We start from the raw sequence: 21,377 nt of genomic DNA, 5'->3' as shown, positions 1-21,377 counted from the left end.
ATCGGCAAAGCGGAAATCTCTCAGAACGGTCTCCTTCACTTTGGCTCACTTCCAATACTTCACTTCTGATAGCTTGAAGTCTCTTTAGGTTGAAGAGCTTCCCATCTCCTCTGTACTTGAGGCTGATTCCAGGAGCACTGTCCTGGAAGGCATCATTCAGCATGGCAGTAAACATCATGCTGAACAGTGTGGGTGAGAGCACACAGCCCTGTTTGACGCCATTGGTGACTGGGAATGCCTCAGAGGATTTTCCGCGATCCAGTACTCTGGCCATCATGGAACTGGCATACCATCTGAATGAATTTGACATGGTCCTCCACAGGCCTTGTCAGCTTATAGTGTCAAAGGCTTTCGCAAGGTCAACAAAGGTTGTGTAGAGCTCATGATTCTGCTCCTGACACTTCTCCTGAAGTTGGCATGCAGCAAAAATTATGTCAGTAGTCCCATGACCTTTGCAGAAGCTACACTGTGACTCTGGAAGCAGGCCCAGCTCCAGATGAGTAACCAGACAATTTAGCAGGACTCTTGCGAGGGTTTTTCCTGTGATGGAGAGCAGCGAGATTCCTTGGTGGTTGTCACATACTTGCTGATTGCCCTTCCTCTTGTAGAGGTGTACGATGGAAGCATCTTTAAGTTCCTGAGGAATGGATCCTGGCTTCCAAAAGGACTGGAACAACTCGGTGAGCTTCTCGATAAGTGCAGGACCAGCAGCTTTATAGATCTCTGCAGGTATGACAAGTGCCCCTGGGGCTTTGCCACTGGATAGCTGGCTGACAGCTTTCGTGACTTCGGCTACTACTGGTGGGTCATCCATGGCGCTATTGATATCAACTTGGGGAATCCTGTCTATTGCCTCATCGTTAATAGATGATGGTCAGTTGAGGACGGCTTCAAAGTATTCAGCCCATCTCTGCAGGATCTGAGCCTTCTCTGTAATAAGAGTTGTACCATTTGTACTCAGGAGGGGGAACTCCTGAGAGATTGAGGTCCGTAGAGAGTGTTGAGGGTTTCATTAGAACGTTTCAAGTCGTTTTTGTCAGCGTGCCCCTGTATATCATCTGCCTTGGTGCTCAGCCAGGCATCCTGCATTTTACGCAGTTTATTCTGGACTGTCTTGTGATCACTAGTAAAAGCAATTTTCTTGGCAGCTGTAGATGGGTCGTTCTGACAGGCCCAAGGAAGATGGTACTTTTCAACAAGTAGAGCTTGTATCTCCTCATCATTCTCATCAAACCAATCATGCTGCTTGCGGGTAGAGGGCACAAGTGTCTTCAGCGGAGATGTATGGATAGCATCCCTGAAGCGTTCCCAGTCGTCCTCAGCGCTGCCTGCGAGGTGTAGGTCAGCAAGCTTGATTTCTAAGTCTACAGCCAGTGCTGAAGCTATGCTGGGGTTCTTTAGCTTGGCCGCATTGATTCTTTTCATAACCTTGCTTCCTTGTGGTCGCCTCTTGGGTCTGATGCAGAGCCTCATTTTGGAGACAGTGAGCCTGTGATCTGTCCAGCAGTCAGCACCACACATGGCCTTGGTTACTCTGACATCCTGCCTGTCTTTTCCCCTGACAATGACATAGTCGATAAGATGCCAATGCTTAGAGCAGGGGTGCATCCAGGAGGTCTTGTTACAGGTAGGCAGATGGAAGGTTGTGTTGGTGATGAGGAGGTTGTGTGCTGCACAGGTTTTCATTAAGAGTAGGCCGTTACTATTACACTTGCCCACTCCATGCCCCCCAATGACTCCCTTCCAGATTGCAGAGTTGCATGGTCTTAAACCCAGACAATTAGTTGCCCCTGGTACTTTCTGCTGCTGAGGAAAATCAACACAGTTGACTTAGTTATGCAAGTTAATTTTTAGCCTAATGACTACATTTTCTAGGTTGTTGTGTTTGTATTTTATCAGATTGTAAATGCAATCATTACATTTCGAAAATAATTTATCGTTGTGAAGAGCTTTTGGACAACCGACTCTTGCATTGAAATCGCCAAACAAGATCAGTTTGTCGGTATTGCTCACTGCTGATAGGGCGTCTCGTTCTTCATAGAACTTGTCTTTCATCTTGTCCAGGTTGTTCATTGTGGGGGCATAAGCACTGATCAGGGTGGCTTGACTTCTGTTCTGTAGCAGAAGCTGTAATGTCATAAGCCGGTCGTTCACACCCTTGGGTAGACTGTCAAGTTTCCGAACAAGGTGACTCCTGACGGCGAATCCAACTCCAGCATCGTGACACTCATCGCTACCACGACCGCTCCAGGAAAAAAATGTATCCACCACCAGTTTCAGTCAATTGACCTACGTGGGCAAAACGAGTTTCGCTCAGGGCTGCAATGTCAGTGTTGTATCCTGTAAGCTCTCTGGCAACTAAGGCTGTTCTTCTCTCTGGTCTGTCTGCTGTAGGGTTGTCCAAAAGCATGCGCACGTTCCAAGTCTCAATGGTGAGCAATGTCACCTTGTGTTTTATTTTGTTTGTTCGACCGCAAGATGGGATCCCCGCCAGCTGCAGTAAACTTGCCAGGGTGTAGTGAAGCAGGCAGTGTTTAGGGCACGTTTTCTAGCCCCTTCCTCATTCTACGGAAGTGAGCAGGGCGTTCGTGAAGAGGACTGCTCAGTCGCCCAGGTAGACGCCTAGTTCCACTGCTGCTTCGGTCAGTAGAAAATGGCCATTAGACCCGAGCCGCCTGCGTGCAGGTCCATAACACATGCTGCTTCGTCGCTCGCCCACCGCCACAGGACTTCAAGGGTTGAACAGGACACATGATGATGATGATGGTGTCGAAACTAGCGCTTGATTTGGATTAAAGTGAAGGAGCGTTGTGCAGCGTCAGCCTCACTCTTTCTTCCTAATTCCCATCTAGATCCAGGGGCAAGACGAGTCAAGATGGCTGGAGGTGGGACTAGGCGCTGTGTATGACCAGGACATCTCCTGTGTTTCGTCCTGCTCTTCACATTCCACGGCGCTTGCAGAGACCACCTTCTTGACTGTTTGACCTTCCATGACTAGGACGTCTCCTGTATTTCGTCCTGCTCTTCGCATTCCATGATGCTTGCAGAGACCACCTTCTTGACTGTTTGACCTTCCATTGGTATCATCTGCTCAATCTGCCAGACTCTATCTTCACATGCTGGGATAGACATCTCCCTATCTCACTGAGGGTTGAGACCCGTTGACTACCGTCACCCGGTTTAGCCGGGTTGTCAAGGTCGTTGCCCAGGGTGTGGCCGCTGTCGCATGCAAACAGCTACAGGGAGCCATAGGTGAGAGCTGAGTGCCAGGTGGAGACAAAGGGTGAACAAACTGCCCTGAAAGGACGCGACATGTTCCCCCCCACCAAAGGTACTACCCCTCCCTGACACCCCAAGCTGATACCTCGTTATGAACCCACCTTTCTTGGCCATCAAGACCTGGCATGGAACCTGAACCCCAGAGCTTCTCAGAGGCATGGATATGACCCACTGCACCACAAGATCACCTTCCTGCATAAGCTCAGTTGTCCAAAAGCTCTTCACAACCATAAATTATTTTTGAAATGTAATGATTGCATTTACAATCTGTTTAAATACAAACACAACAACCTAGAAAATGTACTCATTAGGCTAAAAATTAACTTGCATAACTAAGTCAACTGTGTTGATTTTCTTCAGCAGCAGAAAGTACCAGGGGCCACTAACTGTCTGGGTTTAAGACCATAAGATGTCGGAGCAGAAGTGGCTCATCTAGCCTGTTCTGTCACCATTCAGGAAGGTCATGACTGATCCTCAACTCCACTTTCCCGCCTTATCCACATAACCCTTCTGCAATGATATCAGTGGGAAACCCACATGGCTGTCCCAGGGAATCTGTCATTTACGTAGCACCACTTTAATGCAGTACCATCTTAACCAATATTTTGCTCATTACATTTTTTTTTCTCACCTTTGACTAATGTTCTCCCTATCCTGCGGATGCAACCTGCTCAGCTTCCTTATTATTTCTGATCTCAGAGTGCACCCTCATTTTAATACTTCAGTGCTCAGCTGAAGCACAATATTCTGAGCTGTACTTCTATGTCAGTATCACAAGATATGCACAAAAAGTGCAACTATGTTAATAGAGAGATGTAATGTAAAGAGGGAAGCAAACTGCACCTCGCACAAGGCATCAGATGGCTTTTGGACCATGCTTGCTAAACCCTTACAGACTGCTGTCCCTTATCATTGCACTGTAATGTGCTGCCTTCCCACCAGTCCCTGCCCCCTGTCATGTCAGGAAATGGATTTAAAGTTCTGACAAAGCTGCTATCACCTCCGATATGGGCCTGATCTCAACACCATTCAAATTTTCCAGCAATGCATTGCCCACCCTGAACTCTGGACTTCATGTTGTCCTTGCATCAGTGCTAATTTAGCTTAATTTAACTTGTAGCCATTGCCTTCCAATAAAAGCTCATCAACTCCTTGGATTAGTCATAAGTTTTGTTATTAAGAGGCAAGAATATAAATGTTTCTGAGTGTGAGATAAGATTTGATTTTTCAGAATTTGATTCCATGAGGAATTTTCATGTCTGTTAGGTCAGTTCACCACAACTAAAGCCTGTGTATTTAGAATGGACAGATTGATATGGAGAGATAATAAATGCAAATAAAAATGAAAAGAGAATATTTTAAATCCATTTAATATTATAAAATGTTTTCTGAGCAACATCACAAGAAGGGCACAAGTGTTATGATTTCCATTCATTAAAATGCGCCTGATTACATTCCTGAAATTAGCTTACAAATTCTTTGAGCAATCATTTTGGCTCACATTTAAAAACATATGACCTTAAATTATATTCCTATCTCTTAATAATAAAACTAGAAACCCAATCCCCATTAGTTATGCACCCAGTTTCTTCACTGGGCACAGAAAAGTAAAAAGAATTGAATTTAAAGCCACTTTTTGCTTCTAGGGAGGACAGATGGCAGCAATTATCATTGCTGATGATTAAATAAGTTAAATAAGCAATCCACAATTTGGTACTTAATGAAACTTTTATCAGTGATTCCTGATTTGAGAGTGTTTATAAATTCTACTTTTGCTAAATGTAGGTAATCAGGACACATGTATGAAAGAAGGATAACTGACGCCTATTGTAAGTTATCTAACTTCCTAATATAAGTATTTCATTGTGCTTAATAGGAGAGAAACCATTTGAGTGCAACATCTGTGGGAAGCACTTTTCACAGGTAAGATTATTATTTAAAAGTATTGTCAAAAGCATTCCAAATAGTTTTTTCTGCTTTCTTGAGGCAAAATTAAAGGATCAAAATTTTAGCACCTTGTCTGTGTGGTGCTTGACTGTTACAAATTTGCTTCTGCCATAGATACTTTCTTGGATTCTATGATATCATCCATTCTCTTCAGTAGTCTGTGCCTCTTACTTTTGTGTCAATGATCATATTGTCCTGTACCCATTTGCACAATAGCACAACCAATGACTTAACAAATCGTGTCTTCTTGTGATCCAGTCCATGTCTTTTACACATTTAGACCTTCAATCCCTGTAGGTCGAGCTAGTTAAGAAAAGCCTTGATCCAAATGGTTAAAATATTTTGTTACAGAGTAAGATAAATATACAAAACCACAGTTTGATTAAATGAACCTAATTCAGTAGATGCAGTTTATCTCTGAACCATAACAAGGATAGCAATCATTCATTTCATCTGTTTTGATTTATGCAAATGAGTTAAATGTATGAGCATGATCTTCCACACCCTTCTTCCCCGATGATGCACTCACCTGAGATCCTCTTGGAGGTCTACTTGCCAGGTACATACCTTGGAGGATCAGTCATGATTCACACCATTATGCCCGCATGCTGACATGACTGGACTTTCTGCTGGGTGTTAGGTTGGGCGGGGGTGATGATGATTCAGGTATAGAGGCCTGTTAAATAGATGGTACTGTATTCAAATGATGTTCCCGACATTGAACTTCAAGAATCTTGCCCCGTCACTGACAGGGGTGGAGGGATAATTGTGTCAATCATTTTCACCAAGTGTGAAATAGTTTGGGAGTTCTCATAAGGTTTTCCATTTCCATCGCTGAACCAACCTGACAAAAATGGGAACAGAAAATCCTGGCCTATAGGTATGCTGTGTTTGTTTATATTGGGGATGAACCACTAAATTGCTTACTATTTGTAGTCTCAGGAAATATATCACAGCTCATTCGTACCTACAGTCTCAGAACTTTTTCTCCACTTGCAGACAGAAACTACACTTCAAAGCACAAAAAAAAGTATCTTTATTCCTTTCAAATAATTTCTATAGAAAAGAGCCTGAACTGTAACAAGGATTTGCATTTATATGGGAGTAACTGCTCAATGTGACAACTGTCAATAGCTCATAGAGTCATAGAGGTTTACAGCATGGAAACAGGTCCTTTGGCCCAACTTATCCATGCTGCCCTTTTATTTAAACCTCTAAACTAGTCCCAATTGCTCACATTTGGCCCATATCCCTCTATACCCATCTTATCCATTTAACTCTCTAAATGCTTTTTAAAAGACAAAATTGTACCCGCCTCTACTACTACCTCTGGCAGCTTGTTCCATACACTCACTACCCTCTGTGTGAAAAAATTGCTCCTCCGGACACTTTTGTATCTCTCCCCTCTCACCTTTAACCCGTGCCCTCTAGATTTAGACTTCCCTGCCTTTGGGAAAAGATATTGGCTATCTAGCTAATCTGTGCCCTTCATTATTTTATAGACCTCTATAACATCACCTGCAATGTGACTAACAGGAAGATAGTTCCAGCGTGAATACCACCCTTTAGTCTATTCTTTGTGGGGCCCCTAGAGAAATGTTCTTCGTGGTTACCACAAGAACCTACACCCCATTTTGAAGCATGATTGGGGATATTGTCAGCAGGGAGAAGTTACCATTCCAACTCTGTTGAAACCAGTTTGCTGGACTTGACTCTAGTCGGGTCTCAGCAGTTACAGAACTAAATTGCTTGATATCGTTCATAACAAAGATGGCTGTTGTTGACAGTTGAGGCTAAGTTACACAGCAGTAAGGTGGAGATCACTCAGATCAGTGCAGCTTTTGATAAAACTTCATCCTGGAAGTTGCACAAAGTTATGAAATAACATTTGAATACAAGCTTCATATTGTCCAGTACAGGTACTGATTGTTTAGCCTAGGTCTTTGACCAGGCAGAGAAGATCCTCACCAAAAGCTGATTAGTCCATTTGGTACTAAGCCATCACAAGTTTCAGAATTGGAAAGGGCCCACCCTAGAACAATGCTTCATTCTTCGGCAATTTAGTGCTGAGGTTTATTCTACCAAACAATCTGAGGAGCCTGGGTCACTTTCAGTGGAGGATATGTTTTGTCAAATTCCGTTGTGGTTGATGCCAAAACTCATGGTTGAATTTTACTTTTTATTACCTACCTTGTGTGTCATGGTGCAATATTTAAATGCCAAGGGCTGCCAGTCACCAGCTACTTAGAACATTTATATAAAGTACTCATCAAGAGATCATATTTTCTTTTTTGAAGATGTTTCTTGTTCAAATTGATCTTATTTTAATGATAAATGTTGTTGTAACAATGTAGAATTAGATCTTCATTGTGACATTGTACCACACAGTCCAGTATTTGTGCACAAGTACGTTTTACTTCACAGTTCCACACATAAGAAGTTAAGAAATAGGAGTGGCAATCGGTCACACAATACCTCAAACCTGCTGTCTCATTCAATAAGATCATGGATCTGATTGTGGCTTTCACTCCACTCCGCCCCCACACCCCACTCCCCACCCCACCTTGTGACACTTGATTTCCTTATTAATCAAAATCTGGAAGTCAGCCTTGAATGTATACAATGATGCAATCTCTAAGCTCACTGTGGAAGAGAATTCGAAGCACAAAGATGTCTAAAAGAAGAAATTCCACCTGCTCCCTGTCTTGAACAGCGGACCCCTTTTTGAACTGTGCCCCCTATGCCCAGATAAGTAGTGTAGCTGGGTAAGATAACCAGCAATATTAAGCAGGACTCTGAAAACACAACTATTTTGACAGTTTAATCATTTCTTTGGGTGAAATATATATTTTTCCTTCATTTACTCAACCCATAAAGCTCTGCAGAAATAATGGATGGATTCACATGCGATAATTCTGAAAATTTGCTGGAAAAGCAAAGCAAAGAACAAAGACAAGTAGAGCACAGGAACAGGATCCTTTTCCCTCCAAGCCTGTGCAGATCATGATGTCCTAACTAAAAAAAAAACTGCCTTTATTCGATCCATATCCCTCTGTTTCCTCCCTATTCATATACGTATCTAAAACATGGAAATCACTCAGATTTTCAACTTTTGATCTCAGAGTCATGATAGATAGGTTAAAGGCAGAGATTTGCATCCTTTCACAGACAGAACTCCAGAATATGTTCTTATAAGAATGTTTTCCACTGTCAATGCTGGTGACTTCACGGGTCTTCCAGGAGGTTTCTGCCACTAAAAGATAGAAGAATTCTGTTCTCATGTTTAGAGCCACAGTTCCATATCTGGTGAGATCTCACTAATCAAAGAATATCTCAGCTCAAAGTTTCAAATGTGAACATATGTCAGCTGTTGCAATTTTCCCTTCCTCCATTACCTGGACTGTTTTGGGGGCAACAAAATTTTGTCTCCTGATTTCAAAGGGAGCCTGAAAGAATTTTGCAACATACAAACATCTGGAGCCTTTTTGGATCTAAATTTGGAAGCTTTATGTACATTCTTGTTAGAACTATTCAGTTCCTGTGATTTCTGGCATAGAAAATAGTCTTCATTGCATGGGGTAAAGAAACCTATTAATTCCAACATCTTACAAGGAACCAGATGCAATCAGTCCATTAAAAAAATGGCCAGGGTTTTCATTCCAGGGTTGGGGACCTGAAGTTGAGCTGGTCTAGGGTTCTACCACTACACAGCATGCTCCAGTCATTTCCACCTGGACATCTAAAAGGCCAAGTCAACTAAAGGCCTGGAAAATGTGAAATTGTCCATTTATGCAGCAAGAATATAAAAAAAAATAACCTGAACGATGAGAGATTGCAGAGATCTAAGATGCAGAGGGATCTGGGTGTTCTAAAGCATGAATTGCAAAAGGTTAGTAAGCAGGCGCAGCGAGTAACCAGCAAAGTTCATAGAATGTTAATGGTTATTGGGAGGGAAATTGAATACAGAAGTAGGGAAGGTTAAATTGTATAGGACATTAGTGACACGATATCTGGAGTACTGTGTACATTATTTAAAGAAGGATGTAAATTCATTAGAAGTGAAAGTTTATTAGACTAACACCTGGAATGGGTATGTCTCTTGTGAGGAAAAGTTGGACAAGCCAGGTTTGTATCCACTGCAGTTCAGAAGAGTAAGAGTTCTAAGGGTACTTGACAGGGTGGATGTGGAAAGCATGTTTCCCCTTGTGGGAGAATCTAGAACTAAAAAGTAAGCAGCTGCCCAATAAGATAGGAATAAGGAAAAACATTTTCTCTCAGAATTTTGACTATGTTTGGAACTCTCTTCCTCAAAAGATAGTGGAAGAAGAGGCTTTGAATATTTTTAAGGCAGAGGTATGGACTTTTGATAGTCAAGGGGGTGAACTGTTATCAGGATAGACAGGAATGTAGAGTTGAGGTTAAAATCAGATCAGTGATCACTATAGCCACGCTAGTCTGAAAACGCCCGAATTTGTCTGATCTTGGCAGCCAAGCAGTCTCAGGCTTGGTTAGCACTTGGATGGGAGACTGCCTGGGAATACCAGGTGCAGTAAGCTTTTTTTTGTGTTCGACAGTGGTTAGCACTGTTGTCTCACAGCACCAGGGACCCAGATTTGAGTCCAGCCTTAGGTGACAATGTGGAGTTTGCATGTTCTCCCTGTGTCTGCGTGGATTTCCTCCGGGTGCACCAGTTTCCTTCCACAGTCCAAAGATGTGCAGGTTAAGTGGATTGACCATGCTAAATTGCTCCTTAGTGTCCAAAGATATGTAAGTTAGGGGAATTAGCGGGGTAAATTCTTGGGGTAACGGGGATAGGGTGAGGGTGCAGGGCTGAGTAGGATGCTCTGTTGGAGAGTTGGTGCAGATACGTTGGGCTGGATGGCCTCTTCTGCACTGCAGACCTTCTATGATCTTATTGAATGACTCCCGCTCCAAATTTGTATTATGGCAAGGAACAGGCTGGCTGTCCAATTATGCATACGGTCAGGTCCCTGGAGCTGGAGTGCTCTCCAGCATTGATACATTGGCAGCTCTACTGGTTAAAGTGGGAGCAGCAGATTACTGACAGACAGAGTGGGGGAGAGAGAGAGAGAGTATGTGAGTGCCTCAAGGTGCCCTCTGAAAAAGAGGTCAGTTTTTTTTCAATTTAAAATGATCACAGCTGCCTGAGCATGATCATTGGGAGATAATCCATCCACAGCATGGCCAGGGCCACACAGTGAGTGCCAGCTGTGACTGTTACGGTTATGGGAATGAGCCCCTGCAGGATTAATCACACCCCCATAACCCCCTCATCAATCTTTTAGGATGTGAGCCCGCCATTTTTGTTGCCTGGGCTGATTTCTCTTTCCAAGACTGCCACAGGCAGTCAATGCAATCCTGATCTGGCATTTCCAAAAATGTGTACAGATTGACATCATGACACCAGGATCATGGTGCAGTCCAACTCCAATTCCGACCCGGACTTGCCTCTCAAATCCAGTCCCACAAGTCAGAATTGTGTGGATGGTTGGAGATATCGGGGCGATTCTCCCACCCTGCTGCACTCATTTTTTAGTGCAGCGGGCCAGTAGAATCGCACATTGGATGATTTGCGGGATCCTGCGCTTGCATCTTCTAGGCCTGGATTTGGCGTCTGCCCGATGCCAGAAATTGGCTGGGAGGCCATGCCATTATTGAATTCTCCGGTTCAGACTAGCTCTCCACTTTTGGGGAACTAGCTGCCTGACCCCACTGGACTGAAGTGGGGGGCAATCAGGGCCCCCCAGTGGGTAAGCCGGTTGGTGGGGGGGGGTGATGCCCCCTGGATCTGTGCCCCCGGTACTGCCGAAAAGGGAAAAGTGCCCATGCCTGGGGGGCCACATTGGCATTGCCCACTGGGCATCAGGCAGTGCCACGGGGGCAGGGACTATAGGGGTGGAACCTGGTGGGAGCAGAGCCTAGGAGTGATCGGTAGAACTGGGGGATCCCACTGTCACTCTGCATCAGGATCCCATTGGATCTGGAGGGAGGCCAGCATTAGGGTCAGGCTAGGGGGTGGGAGTCTCCCAGGGGAAGGGAGGGTCTGCATACATGGGCGGAGATGGGGACTGCTGGGGAGACAGGGGCGCACAGGACGGAGGAGGTAAGGGCTGGCCTCTGAATTGTTGTGGGGGCCCCTCTGCAGGGATCCAGCAAACCAGAGGCTAGCAGATCAGTGCCACTGCACATGCACAGAGGCCCATAGGTTTCAGCCTGTCAGGTGGGAATAGACCTCGCTCCCTGAAATTTAATGATATTCACGCTGATGGCCTCTGCACAGAGTGTGGGAGATTCTTGTCTCAACTTCCACTGAAAAACACAGCATGAATTACTCCAGTTTTCCCATGAATTTGACACTTAAAACTGTTTTGGGAGAATTGTCCCCATCATTCGGAAACTATTCACCTAGCCAATTACCCTTGTACTATACATCTTAAGAGAGCTCAGGTATGCAGAGATTTGTGGCTAAAGTTCTATGTTGATATGGGTGACACAATGGTTAGCACTGCTGCCTCACTGCACCAGGGACCATGTCGATTCCAGCCTCGGGTGACTGTCTGTGTGGAATCTGCACAATCTCTCTGTGTCTACATGAGTTTCCTCTGGGTGCTCCAGTTTCCCCCCATCGTCCAAAGATGTGCAGCTGTGTTCCCATCAGGCCCCATCCCAATAGGCATTGCCTGATGCCCTGTGGACAATGCCAATGTGCTGCCTTGGACATGGGCACTTTTCCCTTTTGGGCAGTCCCTGGGAGCACAGACCCAGGGTCACCGCACCCCCCCTCCACTGGCCGGCCCCCTGGGGGACCCTGATTGCACATCTTTGGACAATGGGAGGAGACCATGATAAATTGCCCCATAGTGTCAGGGTAAATTAACAGGGTAAATAAATTGCCCCTTAGTGTCAGGGTAAATTAACAGGGGCTATGTGGATAGGGTCTGGGTGGAATTGTCGGTGCAGGCCAAATGACCCCCTTTCTGCTCTCTAGGATTCTATTCTATGTTCACTTATTGTAGCATAGACTGCTGCTAACGGAGTTATCTCTTGGATGACAGCAGCCTTGGAGCACGCGTGAAAAGCAGGTCTATGTGAGTGTCTCTGCTGTGCTCATCAAGGGATAGTAGAATGGGAGGCCAGCAAGGCGGAGAGTGAGATATTTTGAATAGTCAGGTGGTGTTGCCAGATTGAAGTCAATTTGGGAAATTCTAACAAAACAACAAACAGGAGTTGCAGTCTGTCTGATCATTTATTCTAAATGAAATAATGAAACGGGCATATGTTAGCATGTTTGGTATGAACAGACAGCTGATATATCTCTTCTACAGTGGAGCTGTGTTAACTTGTATGCTGTTATCAATGTTGTTACTGGGAGGAGAAGCTAATATTCCGAAATAAGTCACCTTTGGTATCAGGTGTGGGAAGAGCAAGTCATTCAATTGGCGTGAGAGACATCAAAAACGTTTTAAAAGCAGTATTGCTTCACTAATGATGTGTGAGAGGGTAATCTCTGGCAATGATGATTGTGTAAGGAGGGAGAATTGGTTGTTTATGATTGTCTGTCATTTTGTGTTGTGGCTTTCAATGTATTGAGTTTTAATTTTTGCCAGGCGGGAAATCTGCAAACTCATTTGCGGCGCCACTCTGGTGAGAAGCCGTACATCTGTGAGATCTGTGGCAAAAGGTAATGGCAGCAACATTTTTATTTTAACATCTAAGTTAAGTTTAAAGTTTATTTATTATTGTCACAAGCAGGCTTACATTTTGCAACGAAGTTACTCATAAAATCTCCCAGTCACCACATTCTGGCGCCTGTTCAGATACACTGTGGAGAATTTAGCATGACCAATTCACCTAAACAGCACGTCTTTCGGACTGTGGGAGGAAACTGGAGCAGCCGGGGAAAACCCACACAGAAACAGAGAGAATGTGCAGACTCCACGCAGACAGTGACCCTAGCTGGGAATCAAACCCGGATCCCTGTTGCTATGAGGCAGCAGTGGTAGTTATTTACTGCTGTGTAAATTGCTAATGGCAGCATGAGACATGACGTGAGACCTGATATGATCAGTTGCTCTGGTCATGTGATATTAATGGACTCATTGGTCTGGATTTTCCTCTGATGTTGGGAATTTATGACAGGACCATTTCTGGGATCCAATCCCTTGGGGTCAGGGGTGTGCCCCTCATTTTATGGAAGGCATTTGCCATTCGGTTTGTGATGACAGGTGGTTTTCACAAGCGGGAGTGCAGTACATTGCAGCCCACTAAAATGGAGTTCAGAGACTCCTGCTCTGAGGCTAGTGTGATCACTGCTGACAACTGGACTGATAGGGACTGCAATTCCTCCCTGTTGATCTATCAGTGTCAGTAGAACAAGTGAAAAGAATATGGCTATTGGGGGCATCCAGTTCCACAGTTTCAATCTGCAATGACAAGGCTGCAAGATGGGCATTCAGCAGCCTTGTCATTTATGCTGGCGAGCTCTTCAACTGCCTCAAAAGTAATGAGGTTGTCACCTCTCACTGCAGAGCTGCCTCCTCCTCACCTGTCAGGGAGGCCCATGTGCTGCTTGCAAAATTTAAAGTGTGCCCAAAATTAGGGACTAATTGTCCTTTTAAGTGCCTTAATTAGCTACCCACCTCTACCGTGCATTCAGTTCACTGTGCCTCTAGACTCTGGCAGATCAGCAGATTGCCAAAACCTGAGAAAAAGCTGAAGGGTTGTGTTAGTTTAAGACGGTTTAGAGATAAAAGTTTGGTGGACAAAGACTGGAGAAGCAGCGTCCTGAGTTTGGTAGAGGTGGGAATACATGGGTGGGTATTTTTCAAAGTTTGAAAGGTAATAGGACCATGTTTTATTGTAATGTGGTGCATGCCACATTATTTTGAAACATGATTGTCACATCACGCAGAATATCAGTGGAAAGGAAAACCAACCATTACATTTCTCAATCTTCATATGAGATCCAAAAGTATTATTTCTGTGCTACGGGTGGAAGTTTGATCATCAGATTATCATTCAAAAGAATGCACAGCTACTATGAATGTCTAGTAATTTTACAGTCAGGTGCTGGCTATATGCATGGGATTTTTTGGTGGGTGGAAGAGAGTTTCTAGCATAGGTGGGTGTGCATTATTTTCAAAGTTGTAATGGTTCTTTTTTTCAAAAAAGAAAATGAGCTCCTTATGTCTAAAGTTTGTCCTTCATTTCAGGTTTGCTGCCTCTGGTGATGTACAACGCCATATTGTTATTCACACAGGCCAGAAACCTCATCTGTGTGACATTTGTGGTCGAGGTTTGTGTTTGAAATATTTGATTTCTGTTCATCTGTAAACTGATAATGTATAAATTTTGACCTTTTACATTAAGATGGATGGCAAGGATGGGTTCAATCTGAGTACATTATTCCAATTTAAAAGCTTTTATAAAGTTGATGAAATTGCATTTTCCTTTATACCATTTAACATGATGCATTTTCCTTTATACCATTTAACATGATGCATTTTCCTTTATACCATTTAACATATTGCAACTTACATTGTTATCTTACAACTGTCTTACAACATACAATTCATAATAATCATCCCTCATTGTCCAAGGAAATTCAAAAATCCATCTCAATAACATGTTGAATTCTACGTCCAGCTTATGATGTGAAATGTTACTTTTGTGGTGTTTCAAAAAGTTTTCTTCTTAGGATAATTATAATTCAAAGTTGTGTCTGCAAAAGGAATTTTTTTGCTGTTCACGTGCAGTTGCAGGCTCAGTATTTTAAGTCTATTCAGATTTCAGCTTTTCAAACATTGCCCTCAATGTTTCTAGTTTCTTCATTATTTAAATCCAAAAAGAAGATCCCAATCAATCCCCATAGTTAAATCATTTTCTCCTTCTCAAGCTGTAGGCGTATCTTCATTTTTAAGTTCAATTTCTCAATTTAAACATTGTAGATTTTCCTTTTTGAAATGACCAGTTCGAAATGGCTTCTGTTTCTGCCAAAAACGCATTCCTACATTACTCAAAACCCTCCTTAGCCTCTTTATACATTTTAGTCATTGCTTTTTTATGTTCAAGAAGAAAAGTTTGATATTCATTTTTGGTTGGATCTTTAAATAATTTGTAATTCTTCAAGTTTTTTCTGATTCCTTTCCGGACAAATATTATTTGATTATTTTTGAGCAATATCAATGGCTCCTGCATTTTGGGCGTTGTTTACCTTTCAGGGTCACTTTAAGGTCTCAGTCCTTTCTGTGAAGAACTTTGATTTGGAAACTCTGCAGGCATTTTTTGCAGCCACTCTATTGCCCATTATTGTGGATACATCAGTACTTCTACTTGAATCAGTTTCTTGCTCAACTAGTTCACAAATAGGTGAAGACTGCTTGCTCACAGTGACCATTTCTGAACTATGGCATATCATCCCACATTCTGGGAAAAAAACACTGCCTGATTATCATTCTTCAATATAAAACCCACATGGTTAATAGGTACTTGAGAAACGGTACCAAAAATAACAAATTTCTTTACCAAACACAATTTTTATTCACTTTACACTCTACACACTTGCCATCAATACCCTCTACCAGTACGTTCTTCTTCAGCAAACTTTCTGAATGATGGTCTCAATCTTCTGCTGACAAACTGATCCCATATCCCTCAAGGTAACAATCTTTCTAGCTGCTGCCTTGGACAAAAATGGTGTGACTTCCCCAAATACAAATCCTTTATAATCTGCCACGTCTCTGCACATCCATTATAAAAACATTAGAAGCAACAGTTGCTCACAAGTTTTACTCTTTGCGGCTTTCTCTGGATAAACTCCAGTCACTTTTACCACTGTTACTGGTTTACCTTTTAATTGGCAACAATTTGCCTTTAAATGTCTGATTTTATGATGGTGAGAACATATCAGTCTCTTCAACTCATCCCTGTCTTCTACACTATCCTTTTGACCACCTTCGGGAGTATCTGCTCTTTTGTTTTTGAACAAGTGTTTAACAACTAGTTCTTAACTAGATATTCACAACATAATATTTATTTGGTCCGTTATTATGTGTATAAGATTTTAATGTGTGTCATTTAAAAAAGCAATGGGAAAGCAAATCTGTTGAAGAGTATCCTCAGTTTATGTCTTTCAGCATATCTTTATCATCACGTCTTTCCCTTTTTGTTGCTTTTCAAGTCTCAGTTTTGTATCTGTGCAGCTGCTGCTTGGGCAGTAGTGTGAATTGATATTCAGTTGAAATGTGCTCTTGCGTGTCTATTTCTAATAATCTTTTCCTATCTGTTTGCCAATTTAATGTCTTGTTATGAATAGACTCTTCTGTTCTGAAGTCACCTGCCCCTAAGTAGGGACTCTTATAATTCAATTGACTTTTGATCCTACAAATCAGCAAGATTTTGAAAATTGATCTTTAGAACTGGATTACAACTCCAGTTGCAGAAGTGAAAGGTCAAGGGCCTTCATGTGTCCAGACTTCAATTGGCACTTATTTTCAATAAACTACCAAATGTGTTGAGCAGGACTTTTCCACCCTGCTGCACTGGTCGAGTAGCATAGCTGGGTGGGAAATATGAGCGAAAAATCAGGTTCATGTCCAATTTCTCACCTTTCCCAATCTTGCTGACCCCGTCCTGCCAGCAAAATCACCTTCACATTTGGGAAGGGCACGAGGCTAAATATTTGCATGTCATTAATGAACATGCTGAAACGTCACTTACCTTTCCAATCTTTCATAGATATTCCCCACCAATGGGGACCAGATCTGATGGCCTTGCCAGTGGAACGAGAGGCCATTGAAGCCCTCCCCAGGTGGTCTGGACAGGGTTGTACAGTGCCCTATGGGCATTGCCAACCTGGCACCATTCCATTGCCAAGGGGACACAGCCTGATGAAGGTGTGGCCAGAGAGGGTGGGGAAGGGGTGGGGTCTGACAGAAGCAGATCCTGACGTAGGAGGGGAGGGGTTGGGTAACTCTGCACTGGGGAAGGGACACTGTTCATGCGGGGGATGGGGAGGGGGGAATGATGATGTCTGTGAGGGAGAGTGACAGATGTCTCAGTAGGGAGAGTGCTCAGCAGCTGGCTTCCCGGCAACCTGAGCCTCTAGCTCCTGCTGCGGAGCCCCCCCCACCCCTCTTTCTCCTTCCCTGCCCTCTTCCCCCATGGCAAGAATTACAGTGTGGTCTCTGAATTGCACAAAGTGCCGTAAATTACCACCAATTATCTTGCTGAAAAAAGGGCAAGGAAGCTTCCCGTTACACTTAGAACTTTTCTGAACAAATTCCATCCATTATTTAGAAAGCTGATGCCTGGAATCAGGCTGATGAATTCAGTGGATTTTTGTTCCACCCTTTTTTTTGCTCATCTTTTCTTATCGTTCCAACACAGTGGGAGACTGTTTTATAACTCAGTACAAACAGCAGCTTCAACCTGGTCGGCCAACAATTGTGTGAAGCACAAAACTGGCCCGAGTGGCATTTCTGATTTTTTAAAAATTCTTCCACTGTTCACACACCTGGCCTCTCTCCTCCTTCCACCCCAACTGCCCCAAACAGAAATCACTTTCGAGGAAGATCAAAGATGTAAATCTGTTCCTTCAGCCCAGCATATTGATGCATCATGCAGACAACTTCATACTCTCTCTCTGTGAGGGGAAAAAAGAACATGTCTCTGTGCTTGCGAGTATTTTCAAAAGGACTTTAGAAAAGTATAATTACTTGAACAGTGGAAAAAGTAAATCCTGCAATTTTGATCTATAATTTGTCTTGTGTCAGAAATTTGGGGCAGCATGTTGACACAGTAGTTAGCATTGCTGTCTCACAGCACCAGGGACTTGGGTTTAATTCCTGATTTGGGTCGCTGTATGGCATTTGCACTTTCTCCCCATGTCTGAGTGAGTTTCCTCCAGATGCTCCGATTTCCTCCCACAGTCCAAAGATGTGCAGGTTAGGCAGATTGGCCATGATAAATTGACCCTTAGTGCCAGGGGGATTAGCAGGGTAAATATGTGGAGTTGCAAGAATAGGGCCTGGGTGGGAATGTAGTCAGTGCAGACTCGATGGGCCAAATGGCCTCCTTCTGCACTGTAGGGACTTTATGATTCTATGAATGCTGGTGATGATGGGATAATTGACTAACAGTGACCCTCAATCAATATTTCAGCTTATTGACAATTTTTCCATGCTAGTGACAGCACCATTTGTTACTAATAAACTAATCAAAGTCTGTGAATACATGTGTTGTAATATACAGCAGTGTGATTTTTTTAAAAACAATTAACATGTTAAAATTTTGTTTAGGTTTCAGTAACTTCAGTAATTTAAAGGAACACAAAAAGACACACAGTGCAGATAAACTGTTTACTTGTGATCAGTGTGGAAAGTCCTTTAACATGCAGAGGAAGCTTGTCAAACACAGAATACGTCATACAGGAGAGCGACCATATAATTGTTTAACATGTGGTAGGTTCATTGTCAAAACATCTAGAAATGTTTGTGCACTGAAACATTTCCTCTATTTAAAATATTTACTGGTTTACTGATGGCTTAGCAAGCTTTATCAGACAGTAACTGAACCAAGAAATCAGGTTTGAACTCTGTAGTGCTGAATGGTGTCCCTCTTGTCATAACAAGTATTAAGCAGAATAAATGAGAGCACTGTGTATGTACTTGAATGGACAGAGATTGTGATGTCCTAATGTACTGCTTAATTAGATTGTGATGTGATATTCACAGGAGTTTCCAGAACTTAAAACAGTGATTTTCTGTCTTGGTGAAAGGTATGGGCTGGGATTTTCCCATCCCATTCACCATGGGAATTGTAGCGGGCAGGGTCAGACCATGCCAAGGTCCGTTGACCTCAGGCAGGAATTTCCGGCCTTGGGGCAAGTACAGCCTGAAAATCCTGCCCATGGAAATTTTAGTTTAAGAAATACCAATCCAATTTCTTTCACATGAAAGTTCTGTGCAATTAGAGGAGGAAAATCAATGTTAATGGTCTCAGTCGTTGTTAATTAATTAAAATCACTCATCAACATAAGTATCTCAATTCAAAACACGCTATGAATGAATAGGTTTCATTAACACTATCTGATACACAATATAATCAGGAATAGAAACGTTCAAAGCACTTGGTATCAATGGCATGAGCAAAAACAGCTGTTTTCAAAAGCATATCACCTTTGTACAAGTGGTAATTTTGATTAGATAACCAGTGAAAGATGCTTATTGAATGTCATTTTCTTTTTATTTATGCTTTAGTGGTAGATCCAATCAAGATTACATTTCTGTCACGTTAATTTGAAATTCAGTGAGCAGTGGCAGTTTTAGAAACCATTTTCCTTGATGTTAAGTCACATGAACAACATATACTTGCCCAATATCCTAATACCCATTATTTAACTTGCAGGGAAACGATTTGCGGGTTCTGGTGACTTGCGTCGCCACGTCCGGACGCACACTGGTGAAAGGCCTTACAATTGTGAGACATGTGGCAAGTGTTTCACACGTTCTGCTGTCTTACACCGACACAAACGAATGCACTGCAGGTACAATGGGGATCACGAAGTAAGAAATGAGGAGATTGACAGCTCTGAGGAAAGTTACCGTCAGCCTGTCGAGGAGCAAAGGTCAGCGGACTGTGAGCCCCTCAGCCAGGCTATGCAGGTTGCACTGTTGCCTGTCTCTCCATTGGACAAGCTTCATGGGGATCCGGAACAGCCTTCTGTTAGGGTGACTGAGACATCAGCAACTATGCATGAAAATTCTCACTCTGAATACAATTCTTTGGTTCAACAACAAGTGGATGATCATCAAAACAAGTTGGTGATGAGTTCTGCAAAAACCCACAAGCCTCAAGCTTCCCATCATCCCCATACTCCCACGGCTGACAGTAGTCCAAGATCTGAAGAGTCCCTGCCATCCCAGAACCCCTCAACTGTGCGACCATCAGTGACTAGTCTGGACATTCACATCAATGTGCCCTTTGGAAATCACACACCTAGTGTTTCATATAGAACTAATGAAGGACCATTCCTCTCTAGCCTGACGCTGTGGGGACTAGCTATGAAAACGTTACAGAACGATAACGAATTAGATCAGTGACGTTATTTTGACTCAACTAATATAATTGACAATTAGAATGCACTTCAATTTTATTTTTGGCACAATTGCTGACACGAGGGAGAAAAAAAAATCTTGTGAAATGTATTTTTATAAGTTTTAATAAATGAAACCTTAGTTATTTACCAGACTCTAATTGGTGAGACCTGTACAATATGTGGTGATGCAACATACAAGAAACAAAATTAACTAAGTCTTTGAAACCAAAATGTCTCAGCATCTTGTTTCAATGTTAAAAAGCAAATTAATTGCAAAGATTTGATAAGACTTTTACTAGCCACTGATTCTCCAGCCCTGCCTGATACTTTGATTCCTTACAATCCCAAGTGAGTTAAGGTAAGCTTTGCAACTGGACAAATCAGATATTGTAAAAAATACAATATCAGACATATGAAGTTGGCCTGCTAGAATATAAACTCCCTGATTAAGGGCCCTTGCCTGCTACTCAAAGAGCAGTCACAAATCCCTGCGAGTTTTTCAGGTGGCTCCCCTCCTTTTAGGGAACTGCCCCTCTGAGTTGTTCCTAAGTCAATTTGATTTAATTTATTTGATTGGACACTAAAAGATGTTCCTTATTAAGGGCCAAATTGATGGGCCAATCAGGGAGCCTTTTGCTTTGTATTTAACTAGGAGTGTCAGTCCCTCTGGGAGTTTTAGTGTAGACTGAAAGCAGTCGTCGTACTTATAAATAAAGGGATTTTGGTGAAGAGATTTCTGCCTGCAAGGCCACATAGGTGGCCTTCCAGCCAAACCTTCCTCTGACTTACAAACTACTTATGGTGTAAGCATGAGTTTCTTCACCCAACCAGATTCCCTCAAACCACTCTCCACACCCGACATCCATTACAACTCAACTTTATCCTTTTATCCTTTCAGATAGATACCCAAGAATGGCAACCTAGCCAGTGATGGTGGAAGATCAAGAGAAAAGTGCTGATGAAGAAACACTGTCACTCAGTCTCACATTTGCAGACTCTAGCTCAGATACTGATAGTGCCCATTCTTCAGCAG

At 42.9% G+C, this 21,377-nt stretch overlaps 1 protein-coding gene across 5 annotated transcripts in view; it reads left to right on the top strand.

The window, feature by feature from the left end:
- Positions 1-20,487, top strand: part of zbtb49 (zinc finger and BTB domain containing 49) — a 32,957-nt gene extending 12,470 nt beyond the window's left edge. For 4 of the 5 annotated variants that reach the window (XM_080192369.1, XM_080192342.1, XM_080192350.1 and 1 more), the window contains 5 exons: positions 5,156-5,202; positions 12,855-12,928; positions 14,460-14,542; positions 18,546-18,707; positions 19,654-20,487. In XM_080192369.1, the coding sequence (XP_080048495.1) occupies positions 5,156-5,202; positions 12,855-12,928; positions 14,460-14,542; positions 18,546-18,707; positions 19,654-20,348 (1,061 nt within the window). In that variant the 3' untranslated portion in view covers positions 20,349-20,487. The remainder of the gene's footprint in view (positions 1-5,155; positions 5,203-12,854; positions 12,929-14,459; positions 14,543-18,545; positions 18,708-19,653) is intronic. The other variant, XM_080192379.1, reaches the window with a different exon arrangement.
- The last annotated feature ends 890 nt before the right edge of the window (positions 20,488-21,377 follow it).

This window comes from Carcharhinus amblyrhynchos, chromosome 1, assembly GCF_965287045.1.
Source record: "Carcharhinus amblyrhynchos chromosome 1, sCarAmb.v2.hapA, whole genome shotgun sequence".
Lineage (NCBI taxonomy): Eukaryota > Metazoa > Chordata > Chondrichthyes > Carcharhiniformes > Carcharhinidae > Carcharhinus > Carcharhinus amblyrhynchos.
This window is presented reverse-complemented; position numbering and strand designations above follow the sequence as displayed.